Below are 19,365 nucleotides of genomic sequence, written 5' to 3' on the forward strand. Positions count from 1 at the left end.
CCCCGAACCTTGCCTACTGAGACAAGAAAGAAGAAGAAGAAGGACCGAAGAGCTGTGCTGAAGAAAGAAGAGGAAGACACCAACTGACTTGGCCCCACCCCTACCGGCCTGTCCTGACCTCGACCTGCTCCTGCGGAATCCCGGTGTGTCCTGCAGCCAGCAGCCCCCCAGAACCCAGAGGACCTGCCCTGCCTTCCCTACAAAGACTTTGTCTCCTGTGAGCACCAGACTTGCTAAAAAAACAGACTCTGGCTCTGGCCAAACCTGCAAGTCTGAACCACTCTGCCCACAGCCCGAGTTCGAGTGGCCCAACACCATGAGGAGGTATTCCCGGCGATCCTGACCTGGGATCCAGTGATCCCTGACCAGCCTCAAGCCTCCCAACGACACCTGCAGTCTCAATCTGGAGGGTCCACCCGACCGCGAACGGAGCTTGTAAGGAAAACCCAACGCCAAAAGACACCAACCAACGGTGCCCCTCCATCCCAACTTACCTCTCCTACTGGCGGTCGCCTCCAGAAGATCTTCGTGCCCCTGCCTGCAGTATTTGTTCTGACCGAAGCTTCCCCATTGAAACCAACAGGGCTCCCGATGTCGATCCATCACCCTGCACCCTGCCGCCCATGTGCCGTTGTGGGTGCACCTTGTGTGCTAACTTGGATCCCCCTTTACCCTGATCCTACCTCCTTGGAGCTTTGCTCCCTCAACCTTGTGGCCTGCTCGTAAGCAGCCGCCAACCGATGGCTACCAAGCCCCTTAGGCTAACATTGGGCCTCTGCACCCGGCCGCCCTAGTGCCGCTGAGGGTTCTCTTTGAGTGCATCCTTTTTTTTTTAATAACTTTATTTTTGTGCAAGCATGAAAAGATTACAGATGTGGCACGTCCATACCATCATGTCAAACTTACATCTTGTTATTAGTCCACAGCCGTTATGCCCATAACCCTGAGGCCGGGCAGCAACACCTAGGTATTCCAATAGTGTGCAAATGTTTCCAATGTTACGCGTTCCACATGGAACCCCACGATCCTGCTTTTTGTCTATTTTCTCCCACAACACCCCCCCCCCTTCCCCCACTACCCCCTACAGAACTAATAGCACGTCCCCCTCCAGGGTTGACAGATAGCTCCCAAGTCCATCCAACTATGTGTCACCAGTCCACCGGTTTCATTCGTGCATAGTGCATTAGTGCTTGTCCCCCCTCCCATAACACAATATAGCATCTCGCATGTACGGAATCTCTACATGAATCACTGTCACTGTCTTGTACGGGTACTCATCGTTATCAGGTGGTCCCTCCCGCCCATCCCCGCCATCTACCCCTCTATGTGTGTCCTCCTATGTGTCCCACCTCTAGGCCATGGTATTGTCTCCATTTGCTCCATATCTTTCGGAATTTTTTTGGACAGCCTCTAGCTTTGTATGTCACTCGTTCTGCTGCCATATACAGGTCCAGACCTCTCCTCCATTCCTCTATCACTGGCCGCTCCGCCACCCCCCAATATTTCGCGATGTCCCTTTTCGCTACCACCAGCGCCAACACCAGGAAAATGATATGTGGGCGCGGCAGGTCTACTTCGGTCACCATTCCCAGTAACGCCAGTTTCGGGTCTAGTGTTAGCTCTATTCCCAACACCTCCCCCAATTCTGTGAAGATGTGAGACCAATACGTTTGAATTTTTTCACAGGACCATATAGTGTGATAGAAATCTCCCTGTTCGGTATTGCATCGAAGACACGTGGCGTCTGCTATCCTACCCATCTTGTGGAGACGCCTCCGGTCGAAGTATGTCCTGTGTAATACATTTAATTGGATCAGCCTCAGCCGTGACTTAATGGCGACTTCTCGGGGGTGCATCAGTATCAGCTCCCAGTCTAAGTCCTCTAGCTGCCCTACGTCCGCCTCCCATGTACCTCTGAGTTTCGCCAGATTTCCCAACATGTTGTTTGTGAGGGTTTTATATGTAAGCGACACTGCCTGGTGTACCATCTGCTCCTGTAGGAGTCTCCCTTCCAAAGGTGCATATTCCGGTATGTCCTGTAGTGATATCTGCTGTGCATTCCAGGCATGTACTAACTGCAGGTGCTTGTACCGTTGTGTGTGGTGTAAACCGAACTCCGCCTGCAGCATCGCGAACGTCTTCAGCTCACCTTTACTAATCACGTCCCCAATGGTGGAGATCCCTATGTCATCCCACCTTTGGAAGCCTTTCAGTTTATGGAGTTCCTTGAACCATTTGCAGTGCCACAGTGGTGTCTGACGTGTTGGCCTCCCCTCCCATCCCGTGGATCTAGTAGCTCGGGACCATGCTCTAATCGTAATCAAAGTCGCTGGCAGGAGCGTTCTCTCCGCCTTTCCCCCATACAGATAGTGAAGTATATTGTGTGCGGATAATTGATGCCTCTCTAATGCATATGTTGGGTGGTCCGCTGGTGCGTGCAGCCAGTCATTAATGGGGGTCAGGTGTTCCGCCCAATAGTATGCCTCCAGGTTCGGTAATGAAATCCCTCCACTATATTGATGTCGCTGGAGTGTCTGGAGCGCAATGCGTGGTTGTTTGCCTAGCCATATGAATGACCGCAGGTCTGCGTGTATTCTGGTGATAGTGTTAGTCGGAAGCGGATAGTACTCATTTTGAAGTGCGTAGAGGAATTTGGGTAGGGTAATCATCTTATACATCGCCGCCCTTCCCAGTAGGGTGAGCGGCAACTGTCTCCATCTTGTCATATCCTCTACTGCCTCCTTCCGTATTCGTTCCACATTTCTCTGGAACGAGAGCTTTTTGTCCAAGGTGACATATACCCCAAGGTACTGGAACCCCTCAGCGGTGGTGAGTAGACGGTCCGGTAGCGTTACTCCCTGTACTGCTCCCCGTGGCGTATACAAGACTGATTTATGCCAGTTGATGGTATGGCCTGCCATTACCCCAAAGTCTTCCAACTCTCTGAACAACTTCCCTACGGAGACCTCGGGGTTCGTGATATACAACAGTACATCGTCTGCATATAACGAAACCTTTTCCTGAGTATCCCCCGACTCGGTACACCTGAAGCCATGGATCTCTGGGTTCTGTCGAATTTTGGCCGCCAGTATTTCTATAGTGAGAGTGAAAAGGAGAGGGGACAGCGGGCATCCTTGTCTGGTGCCCCGCTCCACCCGGAATTCGCGCGATAAGCACCCATTCACTCGTACCCGCGCCTTCGGCGCCGCGTATAGCAGCCCTATCCATTTCTGAAAGTGTGGGCCAAAGCCAAACCGACGCAACACTGCCATGAGAAAGGGCCAATGTATCTTTGAGTGCATCCTTGACCCTGGGGGAACCCTTTTTCTAACCCCAGAAAACTCAACCCTCAAGACCGTTTACTTACCTGCAAAACGATAACCCTATTTTTCTCCATAGGATTGCATTGGCTGTTTTCCTCTGAAAAACGTCTGAGTGTTGAGAGAGTTTTGTATGGAAAGTTAAGAAACTGTGTTTTGTGAAAAACTGTTTTACTCACCTTTTATCCAGGAAATGTACCAGTGTGATATTTAGGCATATCACACTGAGTAGAAAATGTAATCCTGAAAAGTAATAAGTAATCAAAAGAGTAATCAAAAGTAATTACAACTGCATTTGCACATTTTACAACCCTGTAAGAAAAGTCATTATTCATTCATCTTGCTTATGAATAACCTGTCTTGCAAAGTACAATACTTTGTACCAGTGCCAAGTTCCGCTTGGGACTATAAAATAAAAAACAACAAAGAAATATTTTTACAAACAATTGGTCTGAGTTCAGTCTTTGAGTGTTTGATATAATTTCTTGCCTAAGTTTGTACAATAAATACTTAACACTACCCTCTGATAAAGCCTTACTGCTTACCCACATTACCACAAATAGAGAGTAAGGTATTATCTAATTTTTACCTCTGTAAGCCTTTGTCGATCCACTGGACTCTGTGCACATTATACCTTACTTTGGTATGAGATATGATGAGCCAGCTTCCTACATTGATGCTTTCTAATTCCGTTTCTGACATATGTTGATACCACATGTTATCTAGGAAGCTAGCATGAATAGTGTGAGACACTATAGAAAAGTAACAACAGAAATAATAGTATCAAAAGACAAAAAAGAAAACATAATTTCATAACTTTCCATTCGTGGAATCGAAAAATTGTCCCATAACAGAGCTTTACAGTCTCGTTCTTCTTTCCCCTTTTTATCCCAATTATATCGCTGGTGGTGATTGGTGTGAAGCGAGGTTCATCCGAACATCCGATAGGTGGATCCATGGCATCCTGTTGTTGACTTTGATGGCAGTCGGAGTGCTCATCATCACAGAAAAAAAGGGCCATCAAACTTGGGATCTTTATCTTTCCGAACAAACAGGCACATGCATCAATGTTGGCTTTTGCGATTTCTTAATTGCGATTTTTAAGGAATCGTAATTAAGGAATCGCAAAAGCCTATACATGTAGAAATCGCTTTAAAAATAGCGATTTCTAGACATTCCTTAATTGCGAGTCGCAATTAAGGAATACCTCCCCATTCATTCCTATGGGCCTACAGGCCCATAGGAATGAATGGGAAGACATTCTCAATTTGCGATTCTCAATTAGAGAATCGCAAATTGAGAATGCAATTTCAAGGGTGCCAGGGTGTCAAAAGGACACCCTGTTGCACCCCTGAAATCTGCATATGAGTACATCTTGCACGCACACATGCCCCAAGGGCATGTGTGTGTGTAAAATGGAACTTTGAAAAATGCTCTTTAGTTTTCAAAGTTTTTGCAAATTACCATGAAGTTCAACTTCATGGTAATTTGTGCCCCCTATTAGCAAAATCGCTAATTTTTTTACTTTCATGCATTGCATTTAAGGAATCTCAATTTGCGATTCCTTAAATGCAATCGCAATTGAAGTAAAAGCAATTTAGAGATTACTTAAATTGCGATTTTTGCATTTGGGATGATGCATCCCAAATGCAAAAATACCAGTCGCAAAGCCCATTTGCGACCGGTTTTTCTTTTGATGCATGTGCCTGATAGTTTCTTTATCTCCTATTTGCACAGCTGGGAGGTCGACCTCGATGGTGGTGCACTTCTCCTTTCCTCTGATTGCCAACTATGCAGCCTTCGGTAATTCAGAGAAATAGACATGCATTTTCATCATTCAGAATTTCAGCTTTACTTTCTCCCTGCACCTTACATATAGTGGCAGGTATTTTCATATTCATGAGTCTTTCTGTCACTATCTGATGGGGAGTTAGGTGTTGATCGTAACTAGGTATGTTCCTAAGGGAGAATAGTGCTAATGGTAAACAATACAACCATTCTTTGTGCAATTTGGCACATTGCTTGCTTTTCTTAGCCATTAAGGCGCTTAACTATGCGTTACTGTTGAAGTGGTAAACAGAAGATAATATATGTTTTATCCCTAGCATTGTTGTGAGATATGTAGAAATTGCATTGACAAACTGTGTCTCGTTATCAGATCTTATCCCTTCTGGAATTCCCCAGTGGGGAATAACCTTTCAAATCAGCTGACTTAGGTTAAAGCAGGACCTTGTGTCCACTGTGAAACTATCGGGTAAAAAGGACAAACCACAACTATGAGGTACCGATAGTTGTTGCATCGATCGATCATGTTGATAAAATCAATGTGAAGAGCCTAAAAAAGGACCTTGTGGTTGTGGTATGCTATAATTTTTTTCCTTCAATGTGGGGTTTGGAGTGTATTGTTGGCAAATAGTACAATTATGAATGTACATAGTAAACATATCATGCAAGCTAGGAACAAACCAATCTTGTATTTGCATTGACAAGTGATCTCGCTAGATGTGAGCTGGGAAATGTAATGGATCAAGAGCTATCATGGGTAAAGCTGGAGGCATCACTGGTTACCTGTTGCTATTTGTCTCTAGATCAAAGCGTCCCCTGACTTGGAGCACCCTCTGGTCTTCCATAATTGTTTCCCATGCAATGGAGCAGCTTCATGTAGCTCTTGAAGATGTGAAAGTGCTGGCTTAGCATAATGAGGTGTAATAGTATCTGTGGTAGTGTTTGACTCACACTCATGCGGTGAGGCAGCCTGGGCCACCAAGACTGGGATATGTTGTGAACCTGATGGCACAAACGGAGGTGTGCGCCTATCTGCGTATTTAGCTGCCCAATCTGCAAAAGCATTTCCGCGTGACAAGAAATCCTGTCGTTTGCATCTGCCGCACACTTCACACCTGCCACTGCTTGTGGTAAGACAAGTGCCTCTATTAAAGCCTCTAAGCTATTCCTATGCATGACAGGATTCGCGTTTGATTTGATGAAGCCCTTCTGCTCCATCTCATGATGCTTGAATAGACTGTGGTAGTTACGCAAGCCGAATCAGAATAGATCGCTATAACCTTTCCTATCCCTTGCTTGAGAGCCGGTATCAAGGTTATCAATTCTGCTACTTGCGCAGAATAATGTGCTGGCAGTGTTAGCTGCTCAACAATATGAAGTGTATCTGAGGAATTGTGTTGGTATGCTCTGACCACTGCCGCACCTGTGTGTCTTACTCCTGTGTCCTGGTCAATGGTAGAGGAACCTTCAACAAAATATACTATGCTGCCGGGAATAGGATTCTCTGTTGCTTGGCTAGATTCATTAGGGATATATGTTGCACAATCATGTGCATCATCCTCAGAGTCCAATATAGGATGAGCAAAATATGTTGCGGGGATCACTGTATGACACTTTACTACCTTCAAAGATGGAAGTGACAATATCACCTCGTATCCTGACACACTCTGTGTGGTTAAGCTAGTCTTAGCCTTCTTAATGATAGCAAACTTGGCATGTTCTGCATAGAGCGTCAGAAGTGCCCCCATGACAATGAAGGTGCTTTTCTGTAGCAGTGGCGAGAGATTACTCACAAGGGTGACGTCCTTTCATTACAAAGTCCAACAGACCACTGAAGTATGCAGTGGGTTTGTGTCCTAAAGGATATTTTTGTGTGAGGACAGGCATAATCACCTGACCACTGCAGTGGCAAAAGAGGTCAAACTCTTTAGTGTAATCAGGAGTTCCCAAAACTAGGGCATTTGTTGTCTTAGTTTTCAACTTTTGGAAGTTTTCTTTCACTTCTGGTGTCCATGTTATCTTATCATATCTGTATTTCGCCTGTTTAATAGAGGTCAGCAGAGGTGCTATTGAAGTTCTGTAATCAAAGACAGTATGGCAAAAGTATGTTGTACAGCATACTTTCCAACATTCCTTAACCCCCATACACCAGATGCCCCTAAAACGTAAGGGACTTGAGGCACCTCATTATATTACGCCACAAATGGATAAGGAAAACCTCATAAAGATGTTACCACTGGTTACAGGGAACAGGAAAATGGATTGAGACCTTTAAAAAACAAAATGCAGGTGTCACCCTGAAAATAGGGGACAGGAAGAGCCTACTCAGCTCTCTTATAGGAGACATGGCAAATACCCACAAAGAATACATATGTAAATCATAAACCTTTACACAAACATCACTTCACCTGCGTCCTTCAAACTCATAAACTTTCTTCTACATTCTCTTATTGTAAGTCTAACAAGCTTTGATGATACTTAAACTTCCCCTTGAGCGTGTATGCATGTTTATCGCTCTGCTCCCAAGACTTCTTATCTGACTCTGTGTTCTTTTTACTGCAGTTACCTTTCACCCATATTCTCCAGGTTAATTTTCCATTAACTAGGAGAATCAGATACGTGCTTGTGTGCTATGATCATAAACACTTTAAGGCTTGTTTAAACAGGTGTTTCCATTTAGCTGAAACTTGCTGATCTTGCATTCTAAATTCTAGTGACCTTTCACCTTTTTTGTATCACTTTGAAGCTTAGGCCTGTATTGTTCTTTAACCACGTATAGTTCGTCAACACTCTTTCTGCTGTAGCGAGATTTTTTCTTAGTTCATTTTCTCCTTAATACTGCAAAATACAAAGGTGCAAATCTTGAACATTTTTTTTAAGAACTGTCTCTGGCAATACTTGCCCTCCACTGTCCAGTTTCTCCTTGCATGTGCCCAAAGAGATGAACAGTTATTTGGTCAGATTTTTCTACAACAAGGCTTTGTGACTATAATAGTCTTTTGTATACTTCATTTTCCTAAGACAAAACCAGGAAGGTAATCCTCATTAGTTTAGTGACAACTATATGAATCACTTTGCTTTTATAATTATCTCAACCTCTTCCATCCTTGGTAAAATAAATCTTTGGGTCATGGCTTCTTTTAATCAGATTCTAATCACAAACATTATACAGTAGCCCAGACTTTGGAAAGACAATGATGTGCACCATGTACTCTGTGTTATTCTTCTCATCCTAGCCTATATCCTGAAAGGCAGTTCCTAATGTGAGCTCGGAAAGCTCCAAACAGAGAATGATACAAATGTCCTGTCCCTTGAAAAGCTCAGAACCATTGTCCGTATATTTGTACTTTTCTTCTTGTGTTGGGCTTTATGTGATTTTGTATCTTTAATATGATTAATTTCTTAAAAGCATTGGAAATGGTAACTTAAAAGTATTATTCACAGTACAACTTCATAAATTCAGCAGGAGGAAAATAAATATCAGAGATTTTTGTTTTGCATTTTAGGCTTTCACTTACAGTCATGGTGTTTGTGAACTATGGTGGAGGAAAATACTGGTTCTTCAAACATGAAAGCTGGAATGGTATGTATCCTTAACATTTTCAAACTTTGTTCTCATGTTTTCAACTGACCCACCACGTTCAAATGGTAAAACTACAGATCCTTTTAAATAAGCTTGTGTCTGTGCTCCACACTTTCCAAAGGACCAATAAATAAGATTAAATAATTCAAAGCCAACCTGCAAAAGAGTCCTAGAAAGTCCAGCTTGTGCCTTTTGCCTCTACCAATGCCAGGTAAGACTGGAGTTTGATATAGTGGTCTACATCCTGTGGGTCGATTTCAGTCCCTTATTTGTAACTTAACCCATATATAAGACAGGATGTTCAAATGCACCCTGCAGCGAAATACAAGCAAGACAGATTTTTTTTACATTTTGGATCAGAAAGGCAGTGTGGCTCTATCCGTTTCTGAAGACCTGCATCCATTGTACATCACTGAAATGGCCCTAGGTTCATTGTTATTTAATGCTTCAGCAGTACGTAACACTCTGCAGAGCAGAACAATTCAAGGCAAACTTCAAATCAAACTTATAATAGCAATTTAGAATACAACCCTTTACTAAAGTAATTGAATACAGGAATCTTTATCATCCATGATCTTCTTGAGTTCTTTTCTCAAGTTGAACTACATGATTATCTTATTCTTGTAAACGGTGTCTCCAAACAATGATTCTACAAACACGGGCTACTACCAACGTATCAATAGACTTGTTGTGTCACTGACAACGTGATTGGAAAAGCAGTCTCTAACATACAACATTTTACTTTTGTGTTATCCTTATTACTGCTTTCTTTTACACATGCTTAACATCTTCCTTACATCTATTCAAATGACAGCAATGAGTTGGTGTGCATTTTATCTTTGATGTAAGGATTCCAAGCTATTCCTTAGCTTTAGTGTGAGAAAACAGCTATTTTCTGTTAATAGACCACTCACTACTTAGGACTAGAAATAGTCTTTTTATTTGTAAAGAACCTGCAGTCTTTGTTCCGACTGAAGATCTCCAGTTGAAAACAACTGGGCACCCAACGCCAACTCAGCACCATGCACCCGGCCGCTGCTGTGCTGCTGCGGGTGCACCTTGTGTGCTAACTCAGATCTCTCTCTGCCCTGAGCTTAACCCTAGGAGCTTTACTCCCTCAACCCATTGGCTTGCCTGAGAGCAGCCAACAACCAACGGTCTCCTAGCCCCATAGGCTAATATTGGGCCCCAGCCGCCCTGGTGCTGCTGAGGGTGCTCTTTGAGTGCATCCATGACCCTGGGTGAACGCTTGTTCTAACCCCAGAAACTCAACTCTCAAAACTGATTGCTTACCTGCAAACCGATAACCACATGTTCTTCCCTATAATTACATTGACTGTTTTTCCTCTGAAAAAGTTCTAAGTGTTGAGTTGTGTTTGTATAGAAACCCATGCAACTGTGTTTTAATGTCAAAGTGCTTTACTTACCTTTGTCTAGGAAATGTCCCAGTGTGATATTTAGGCATACCACACTGAGTAGAAAAAGTAATCGAATAAGAGTAACTTAAAAAGTATTTACAAATATCAACTGTCTTTAAATGTTTTACAAACCTGTAACAAAGTAATTTTTATACAGCTTGCATATTCGTATCAACCTGTTTTGAAAAGTACAATTTTACTTACCTGTACCAAGTCCTACTTGGTTCGAAAAATAAAATACAACTACAAAATATTTTGTATACAAACAATTGGTCTGAGTTCAGTCTTTGTGTGTGACATCATTTCTTGCCTGAGTGTGTATAATAAATTCTTAACACTACTCTCTGATAAAGCCTTACTGCTCGCCCACATTACCACAAATAGAGAGTGAGGTGTTATCTACTGTTACCTCTGTAAGCCTTTGGGGATCCACTGGACTCTGTGTACACTATATCTCACTCCTGTATAGTATATACAGAGCCAGCTTCTTACAGAAACTATGCGTGAATCAGTACTTAATCCTTGCAACATGCTTGTCCACTTCAAGAAACACTCACATCTTTGCCACACAACATTACCACTGACCATTTCCTCTGGATATCTAAGGGTCCTCATTAGAGAATTTCCATTCACCAATGAATTACTTGCAGGCAAGTACTCCAAAACATGAATCTTTATTGGGGAACTCCCCAAGATGGAAACCAGTTCACCCCAAACACACTTTTCCGGTTTCTGACATTCCACTCCTGCATCCCCCTTCCACATGATTTGATATTACATGCTCCACATTCTATGCTGGGTCTCCCTTTTTGTCCTTATTTAGTATAGCCCAGGTCCACTGGAGAGCACGTCCTGCAAGACTTAAAGAATTCCTGCTAACCTGGCCCTGAATATCAAACGTACCAAACAAATCATGGCCTAGTCAAGAAAAAGACAGCATCTGTACTTTTTCAGGATGCTGCTACACCAGTTCCTTGTTGAAGCGGTCAAGCGGATTAGCGTTCACCACTTAATAAAGACACCTACCTTGCTTCTTTTACTGAAAGGCACCTTTAGCAATTCAAATGCAGGCCTTCATAAAAAAATTTAAGTCTTGTCAGCATATGGAAATTGCAGCAGAAGTGAAATTCAACAAAACCCTGCAAGGAAAATGAAAACCTGTGGAGCAGAAGGGTGACCCCATAATGTAAGTTTTGGTGTCTAAGCCTATTCCCTACGACTGCCGGCCCTAGTTCATATCTTGTTATAAACTAAATAGATAGGACGTGTGTCACTAGAATTGTATATTCCCTATACTCTCTTGTGTTGCACTCTCTTAGTTCTGCCCATGCTCCTTCAAAAATCATTGCTTCACACTATCCCAGTTGCATGTCAATAATCAGCCACCATTTGGTGGCATCATTACTGTTCTGTTTCTCATGCTGCATGTCCTCTAGCATGAACGGCATCTCCATACTAAAAGTGCACAGAAGTTCAGTCTCTCCTAATTCATAGTCATGCACAGCTTCTAACCTTGCTCTATAATGTATAACATGCAGCATCTCTGTTCCACACTCCATTTTCAGCACACCTCTGCCACAGGTAAGGGTAGTCTCTTCAACACACATTCCCAGCATCTATTCAACATACAGCATGGTTGCACCCTATTGCTCTCTTATATATAGGTATAACATGGCACAATCGTTTCTTTGGCCAACCTGCAAGCAATCTCCCCTCCTCTGCTCCAATGCAAACCTTCTTGAAATATGTTGTAAGTATTCCAAAGCAAAAGCACCTCTCTTGCATTGAGTTCTTTTTTACCAAACCCCAGAAGCTAGTGACATGGGGCCACCTAGATTATGTTGTTATGATGGTGGGCCTAGATCGCTGGGTCACTTTGTTTCATGTGGTCTGTGTGTACAGTCCGTTTGAGATATGAAGTGACCCAGAACATGACAGGCCTTTGAGCTTCACTCTTTCTTCCTGTTCGAGCACAACAATATAGTTTTTCAAGACTCTTGAGCCCAACCATTTATCAATAAGTCCACTGATAATGTATTACTTCTGGCCTTATTGTGACAACTTGCAAGGCTTAAGCAATCAAACCGACCAGACCTATTATCATTGTATTGTTATTCCTGCCCATTAGACCGTGATTTCCTCCCTACTTTGAAAAAGCCCTATGCCTGCACGCTGATATAGGGTGAAACACAAAGAAGATTAATATTCCATAAGTACTATCAAGAAACTAACTTGAAAACTGTTTGTTTTCTCTTACTTTATTTGTAATATATATAAATGTAATTGAGTGTGTATACATCTCCATGTCATGAATTTTGTCTTTAACTAGGTTTGGGGCTTACACCTAGATTGAATTCATATTCGCAACGCCTACACAAAAAACTACAACTGGGTATTAAGGTAGTGTGACATAGGCCTATAGCCCTTGCTTTACTTTCACAAATTACATTTTTAGGTTGCTGTAACAAACAAATACATGCTATGGACATAAATTGTTTGTGCTTGCCATTATAGACAAGCATAAAGGTTTTAAAACAGGAATGAGGAAAGAATAGAAATAGGGCCATAATTATGACTGGCAGCCTGTTTTTCCATCAAGGAGATGGAGTAAATGACTCGCCCTGACGGAGGTGCCGTCCACCGAACTGAGAAATGATTGTGGCACAGGCAGTAATTTCCTAAAGCATTGGCAGGAAACACTGTCACAGAGGTTCCTGTGAAGGATTTTTGAACTCAGGTGCATGGCTCCTTCATGGTTTATTTTTCTTTTCAAAAAGAAGATCCTGAAGCAGGATTTTCTTTTTGAAAATAAAATATAAAATGCTTCCCCCCACCATGAGAGTCCCCTGTCCCATGGCAAGCGGATCATTTTTCAGTTTTCACTGACTCCTACTGCCAGGATTTTTCTTGTGGTGACAGGCAGTGAAAACCAACATCTAATTCTGTCCATCTAAATCGGGTCCGTCGGGCCATCGGAGGGGTTTAATGGTGAAGCCAGAGTAGTCTCTGCCATGTTAAACCTAACGTCCTCCGCTTTTAAATTTGGTGGATGGACCATTATCTTGGCAGTATAGATTCTCCATCACCATTGCGACAGAGTAGCTATACCACCAAGATATAAATCGACCCCTAAGTTTAGGGACACTGTTAGGGTTGATGTTAGAATAAGTATTAGGCTTACATGCAAGATCAGGATAAATACTAAGGTTAGTTATATGAGAAAAAGTGAAATGCTATTTGTCCAAATGTACATTTGTTATGACAAGTTCATTATAACCGTACATGTAATTTTAAGTAAAATGTTTGCATAAAGGTCTCAATAACTTACTTACTCACAAAGGTATTTTGCTTTATCACATATGAGCTATCACATAAGCACTCAGTAAACACTATTCTTTAGATTCATATTTTCGAAAACACCTAACACGTTACTACAGTAACAATCAAAATATGAGCTTTGCACATACAAAATCATTTCTTTACATATTTCCCTGACACACTTGAAAGCTGATATGGGAATAGCCCTTATCTTAAGGCATTATCTCTAACTGCCTAAAAGCAGCACAGGCAACACCATTCTAAAAAAACCTAACGCAGAAAGCGCAGATCTCAGTAAGGTCCGCCCTATCTCCAACATCCCCACTCTGGCGAAACTTCTAGAAAAGTGCATGCAATTGCTACTCTGCATACACATTGAGAAGTTCCAACTCTTGAATCACTGCCAATCTGGCTTTCAGCAAGGTCACAGCACGGAATCCGCATTCATTCACATTATGGATGACATTTTAAAAATACTAGACCAAAATTAATCTTGCCTCCTGATTCTCCTTGACCTATCATCTGCATTTGACACTGTTAATCACAACAAACTTCTATCCATTCTTGTACATAGGATGGGCCTTTCAGGGACTGTGCTGCAATGGTTTACTTCATTCCTCCACAACAGATCCCAAAGAGTCAAGGTGAATCAATCCCTGTCTCAGCCCTCCACATGGGGGTTCCTTAAGCGCCCACCCAGTCACCCATACTCTTCAATATATTCTTGGAACCACTAGCAAATGTTCTGAACTCCGCAAACATTCTTTTTCATATGTATGCAGATGGCACTCAACTATATTTGAAAATCACCTCCCCAGAAGGCTTCATTACACTCATCTCTACCCTGATGAACATGCAAAACTGGCTCACTGAGAACCACCTCATGCTCAACACATCCAAAATGGAATTCCTCCTCATCGCTCCCCCTAATCACACTCCTAAAATCGACCTCTGGATGACACATCTTACAGCTTTCAACTGCTCTCCCCACATTATTGAGTCAGCGAAATCCCTTGGAATTACAATAGACATGCATTTGAACATGGAGAATCATATCCGCAAATCAACCAAGGGAGCTAAATACCAAATTCAGTATACTAAGGAATCTCTAACCATTCCTCCCACAGGAATACTTTGAGAAGGCGGTGCAAGCGCTAGTACTACCAAGGCTAGACTACGGTGGCGCCACGCTTTGTGGTCTTCCCAGACATAGCCTGGCCCTGCTAAGGGCTTCCATTAATGCAGCAGCCAGATTGATTACTGGTACAAAAAGAAACAATCACATATCCCCAGCCCTAAAAACCCTAAACTGTCTGCCTTACGAAGCAACAATACACCTAAAGATTGCCTGCATGACTCACAAAGCCCTACATTTCAAGACCCCCATTTATCTGGCTGAAAAGCTAGAATTATCAGGGAGTTGCAGATCATCACGAAGTGCAAGTTCACTGCTTCTGAAACCACAGATTTTCCACAAAAAAAGAATGAGTCACAGAGCCTTCGCAGGCATTGCCCTGAAGATTTGGAGCTCGCTTCCACTGGAAGTTTGTCGAATCTCATCCACCGCTTCTTTAAAAAAGGAAGCGACAAAAATACGAATGAACAAGTTTCTACCCTAAAGAGTCTGGACTCTACTGCTTATTTTCCTGCCCTCTCTTCTGATGCCCTGATTGTTTACTACAATGTTGTACACCTGGAAGCCCAGCGTTGCCATGTTATACACATCTATGTAATGAATGTTCTTTTCCCACTATTGTATCCTTACTATCCTAATTGTGAAGTGTTCTGATACCTGCTTGGGTCATGTTTGCGCTATACAGAACATTATAAATTAATAAGTACTCAAAATTGTATGTTCTAGAATGTTTGAGTGGCCAAATACTGTATGGGATGAAAGAAATAGGGGGAAAGGAATTATAGTTCATTTTGCAGAGATGGCCAGGCCACCTTCTCTAACTAGTTGCATAATGCAAGCCTGGCTATAGCCATTCCATAATCCATTCCAAGTAATTCGAAATATTAGAAAGGGGAGGTAAGCACAAAGGAACTTTACTCCCCAGTTGTAACTTCAGTACTCCATCTACAAAATTCCCACAAGGGGCCACATGTATGACCTTTTTTAGAGGTCACAAACTGAGATTCGGGCCGTTTGCGACCGCTAAAAAGGGTTGTACCCTGTTACTGACTCACAAAATAGGGTTTGCGAGTCACTATTAGGAAGGGGTGTGCCAAGGGCGTCCCTTCCTAATAGCAGAATGTGCAATTGTTTTGCGACCGGAATGTGGTTGCAAAATAATCGCAGATTACCACCTGCATCAAGTAGGTAGTAAGCCCATCGCAAATGAGAAGGGATCCCTATGGGACCTCTTCCCCTTTGTGATTGGCAGTAAAACGTTTTTTAAGAACAGGCAGTGGTCCCAGGGACCACTGTCTACTCTTAGAAAATGAAACTGAAATTTTTGTTTTTGAAACGCATCTCATCTTCCTTTAAGGAAATAGGGCTGCTTTTCATAAACAAAAGTTGCTTTATTTAAAAAGCAAACACTGACATTGGGGTCTGTTGTCCCCAGCAGGCTGCCATCCCTGTATTATTGCCCATTCTCAATGGGTAGCAAATTGCAACCTGCCTCACGAATATTGATGAGGCAGGTCATTTGCGACCTCATTGGGAATTGCAAAATGTGTCTGAGACACAGTATATTTTCTTTTGCGACTCGCAAATTGCGAGTTGCTAAAATTCGCAAATTGCGAGTTCCAAAAGGAAAAGGTCATACATGTGGCCTCCAATTTTTTTAAATCTTTATATTTAGGGTATTAAAGGGCAAGACTTAGAGAAGTAAATATACTGGCATTAAGAATGTGTAGTATTTATGTATCAAACTATTTTTTATTGTGTTTGCTTGTGTGGCCATAAAAACAATGTTAGTAATTCCAAGCTTTAAAGCTCTCCGCTACCAATTTTAGTTTGTGAAAACTGTTTATTCTGCCCCTTAAATCCCCAATCCTCAAAATGGTGGGTGAAAAGAGATAGGACGGGGAAGAAGGTGTCCAGCTGCTACAAGCTTAAACACTTACTTATGCTGTTTTTTAAAAACACTTTCCTTAGGCAGATTCTCTACCTCTGTTTGTCAGTACTGCAAGCCAATTAGCCTAATAGACATTGATTGTAAAATATTCTCAAAAGGGACTCTTAGAGAACTTGATGACTGGGTTACCAGAGGCTAAACATAGAGATGGACTAGGAGCACATTAAGGTCCAGCATACAGGCTTCATAGGATACTATGTAATACAAAAGGTATGCAGTTACTGGGGGGAGAGAAGGAAGGGAGGATCTAGGTCAGGGAAACAGTGATAACAGATATGGGGATCTGATTGCTCAGAAGCAAGAGCCCTCATACACCGTGTGGGTGTCATGCTTCATCATTGGGCAGCTCCTCGATGGACCGGCACTGCAGTGCCCAGCTGGCCCCTCCAAGGTGGTCTTTGCCAGAGGTCTTTTGAGTAAGAGATGCCGATGTGAGGTGTAGGGTTGAGGTGCTCTAGGTGTAGATTGGTGTAATGTGAATTAGTGGTTTAAAAATAGCTAAGAGATACCCAATTACATTTAATAGGTGTTGTTTTTGGTATGATTAAAATGCAATGGGTGACTGAATGTGGAAGTAGTGGTCCTATCCAGCTCATAAAATAGTGTGTGTAGGTCAACATGTTTCTTGTCCAGTGTCGCTATCGATCTGGGCAATTCTTCAGGACTGAAAAATGAAACCTAATCTACTTGCGGTTGGGGAAAATGTATGGTGCATTAACAAAAGGTACCCCTGGCTGTACATTAAATTATCTTTATGACACAGTAAGGACAGCCGCAGATGGTATCCTAATGATAAATGGCGTTACATTTCCAGCCATATTATATGCCGATGGTTCAGTCTTTTTTTTTGGATAACATTTTATTGATTTTATCAGTTGCACATACAGGATCATATTTGCATCAGCAGCAACGTAAAACACTTTTCTGAGTAACATATAATGAATTACATTCCTTGGTTCAACACTTCCTTAAGTTCTTTCCGTCGCATTGCCAAATCCACCAACGGGGATGTACATAGGGACCCTCTGTACCCATTCCATGCTTTCCATTTCTTTTCCCACTTCCTAGGGCACCCCCGAGTTATGAAGACTTCCTTTTCAGCTACCATACATCTGTCTAATTCCTGTACCCATGTTCGTATGGATGGCACCCCTGCGGCCCCCCAATGGCGTGCTATTTCCCGCTTAACCAGGGTGAAGCCCAGCGTTACCATCTGCTGCTCTATTTCCGTGAGGTCTGTATCCTCCCATATGTTCAGTAGGCCCACCTGAGGAGTGAGGGTCAGGGTTTTCCCCAGTGCGGTTTGGAGCTTAGTTGTAGCCCCCTCCCAGATTGATCGGATCGCGGGACATTCCCATATTATATGATAGAAAGTGGCCTCCTGGTGACACCCTCGAATACATAGTGAGTCCGCCCTAGCTCCTATACGCGCAAGAACCACCCCCATTATAGAGGCCCTATGCAGAACCTTCAGTTGGATCAGTCGATATCGGAGGGTGATCGCTGCCCCCCTAGGAGACATCAAAGCCTCCCTCCAGTCTTCTTCTTCAATGGGTCCTATGTCGTGTTGCCACTTCTCTCGAAGCGCCTCAAAGGTATCAGGGAGGTTGTTACAAAGCTTTTTGTATGTTAGAGATATGGACTTCGAGTGCAATTGCCCATCTAATAGTCTGTCCTCTAGGGGTGAGGAGTCAGGAATATCTTGCGGGGTCGTGAATGCTGTTTGAAGGGCATGCCGAACCTGGAGGTAGCGAAATAGTTCACCTTGCGCCATGTGGTAAGTGGTCTTCAGTTCCTCAAAGCTAAGGACGGCTCCTTTCTTTATCAAGTCTCCGACCTTTGAGATGCCGATTAGGTCCCACTTGTCGAACCCTGGTTGAAAACATAGCAAACCAAGTCTTTGGGCCTGCTACAGCGGCGTCGCCTTCGTAAGGACGTTTGCCCACCCTAATCGAGAATTCGCTCGGCGCCAGATGTCAATTGTATGGGACATGGGGCCTATATATGCCTGCTTTTTCCCCGTGGAGTAAAGCGCTCCCAGATATCCCGCACGGCCAGTCTGGTATTTATCAAGCCCGAATGCTGGGTCGTCAGGGGGTCGATACAGCCAGTGATTAATCACCACCAACTGTGAGGCCCAATAATACAGCTTCAGGTCTGGCAAGGCTATGCCACCGTTGTACCATCCTTTGGTGAGTTTTTTTAGCGATATTCGGGGGGCGCCTCCGTTCCATAGTAGAGAACGGACCTCACCTTCTACCGCTGTAAAATAGGTATCCGGAACCCTATTTGGGCAGTTTTGGAGGATATAGAGGAATCGTGGGAGTGCAAGCATCTTAAAAAGGGCGGCTCGACCCGCCAGGGAGAGCGGCAGTGTCCGCCAGTGTTCGATGTCGGATCTCAGTCGGGTCAGCGGGGGGGGGGCCAGGTTGCGGCTGTAGAACAGGGCCGGATCTGCAGTAACATATACTCCCAAGTATCGAAACCCTTCCTCAGCCACCTCTAATCTGCAGCCGGGGGGGGGAGTGGGGGCATCTGCCCATTGAGCATATACAGTGTAGATTTGGTCCAATTAATCGCGTATCCAGAGTATTTACCAAAATTGGTGAATATATCTAGAACTGCCCTGATGGACCGGTATGGGGAGGCAAGATAAAGGAGGATATCATCTGCGTACAGTGATATTTTGTCCTCCAGATCCGGCGCCCACTTCAACCCTCTCACCATTACATCTCGTCGAACCCAGGCCGCCAGTGGTTCGAGCATAATGGAGAATAGTAACGGCGACAATGGGCAGCCCTGTCTGGTACCTCTCCGTAACTGAAAGGCTCGGGATGTATGGTTGTTGACCCGTA

At 43.3% G+C, this 19,365-nt stretch overlaps 1 protein-coding gene across 1 annotated transcript in view; it reads left to right on the forward strand.

The window, feature by feature from the left end:
• Window positions 1–19,365, forward strand: part of HGSNAT (heparan-alpha-glucosaminide N-acetyltransferase) — a 507,378-nt gene that overhangs the window by 147,930 nt on the left and 340,083 nt on the right. The window contains exon 8 of the mRNA XM_085626788.1: window positions 8,612–8,688. Within this exon, the coding sequence (XP_085482914.1) occupies window positions 8,612–8,688 (77 nt within the window). The remainder of the gene's footprint in view (window positions 1–8,611; window positions 8,689–19,365) is intronic.

Source organism: Triturus cristatus, chromosome 9 (assembly GCF_964204655.1).
Source record: "Triturus cristatus chromosome 9, aTriCri1.1, whole genome shotgun sequence".
Taxonomy (NCBI): domain Eukaryota; kingdom Metazoa; phylum Chordata; class Amphibia; order Caudata; family Salamandridae; genus Triturus; species Triturus cristatus.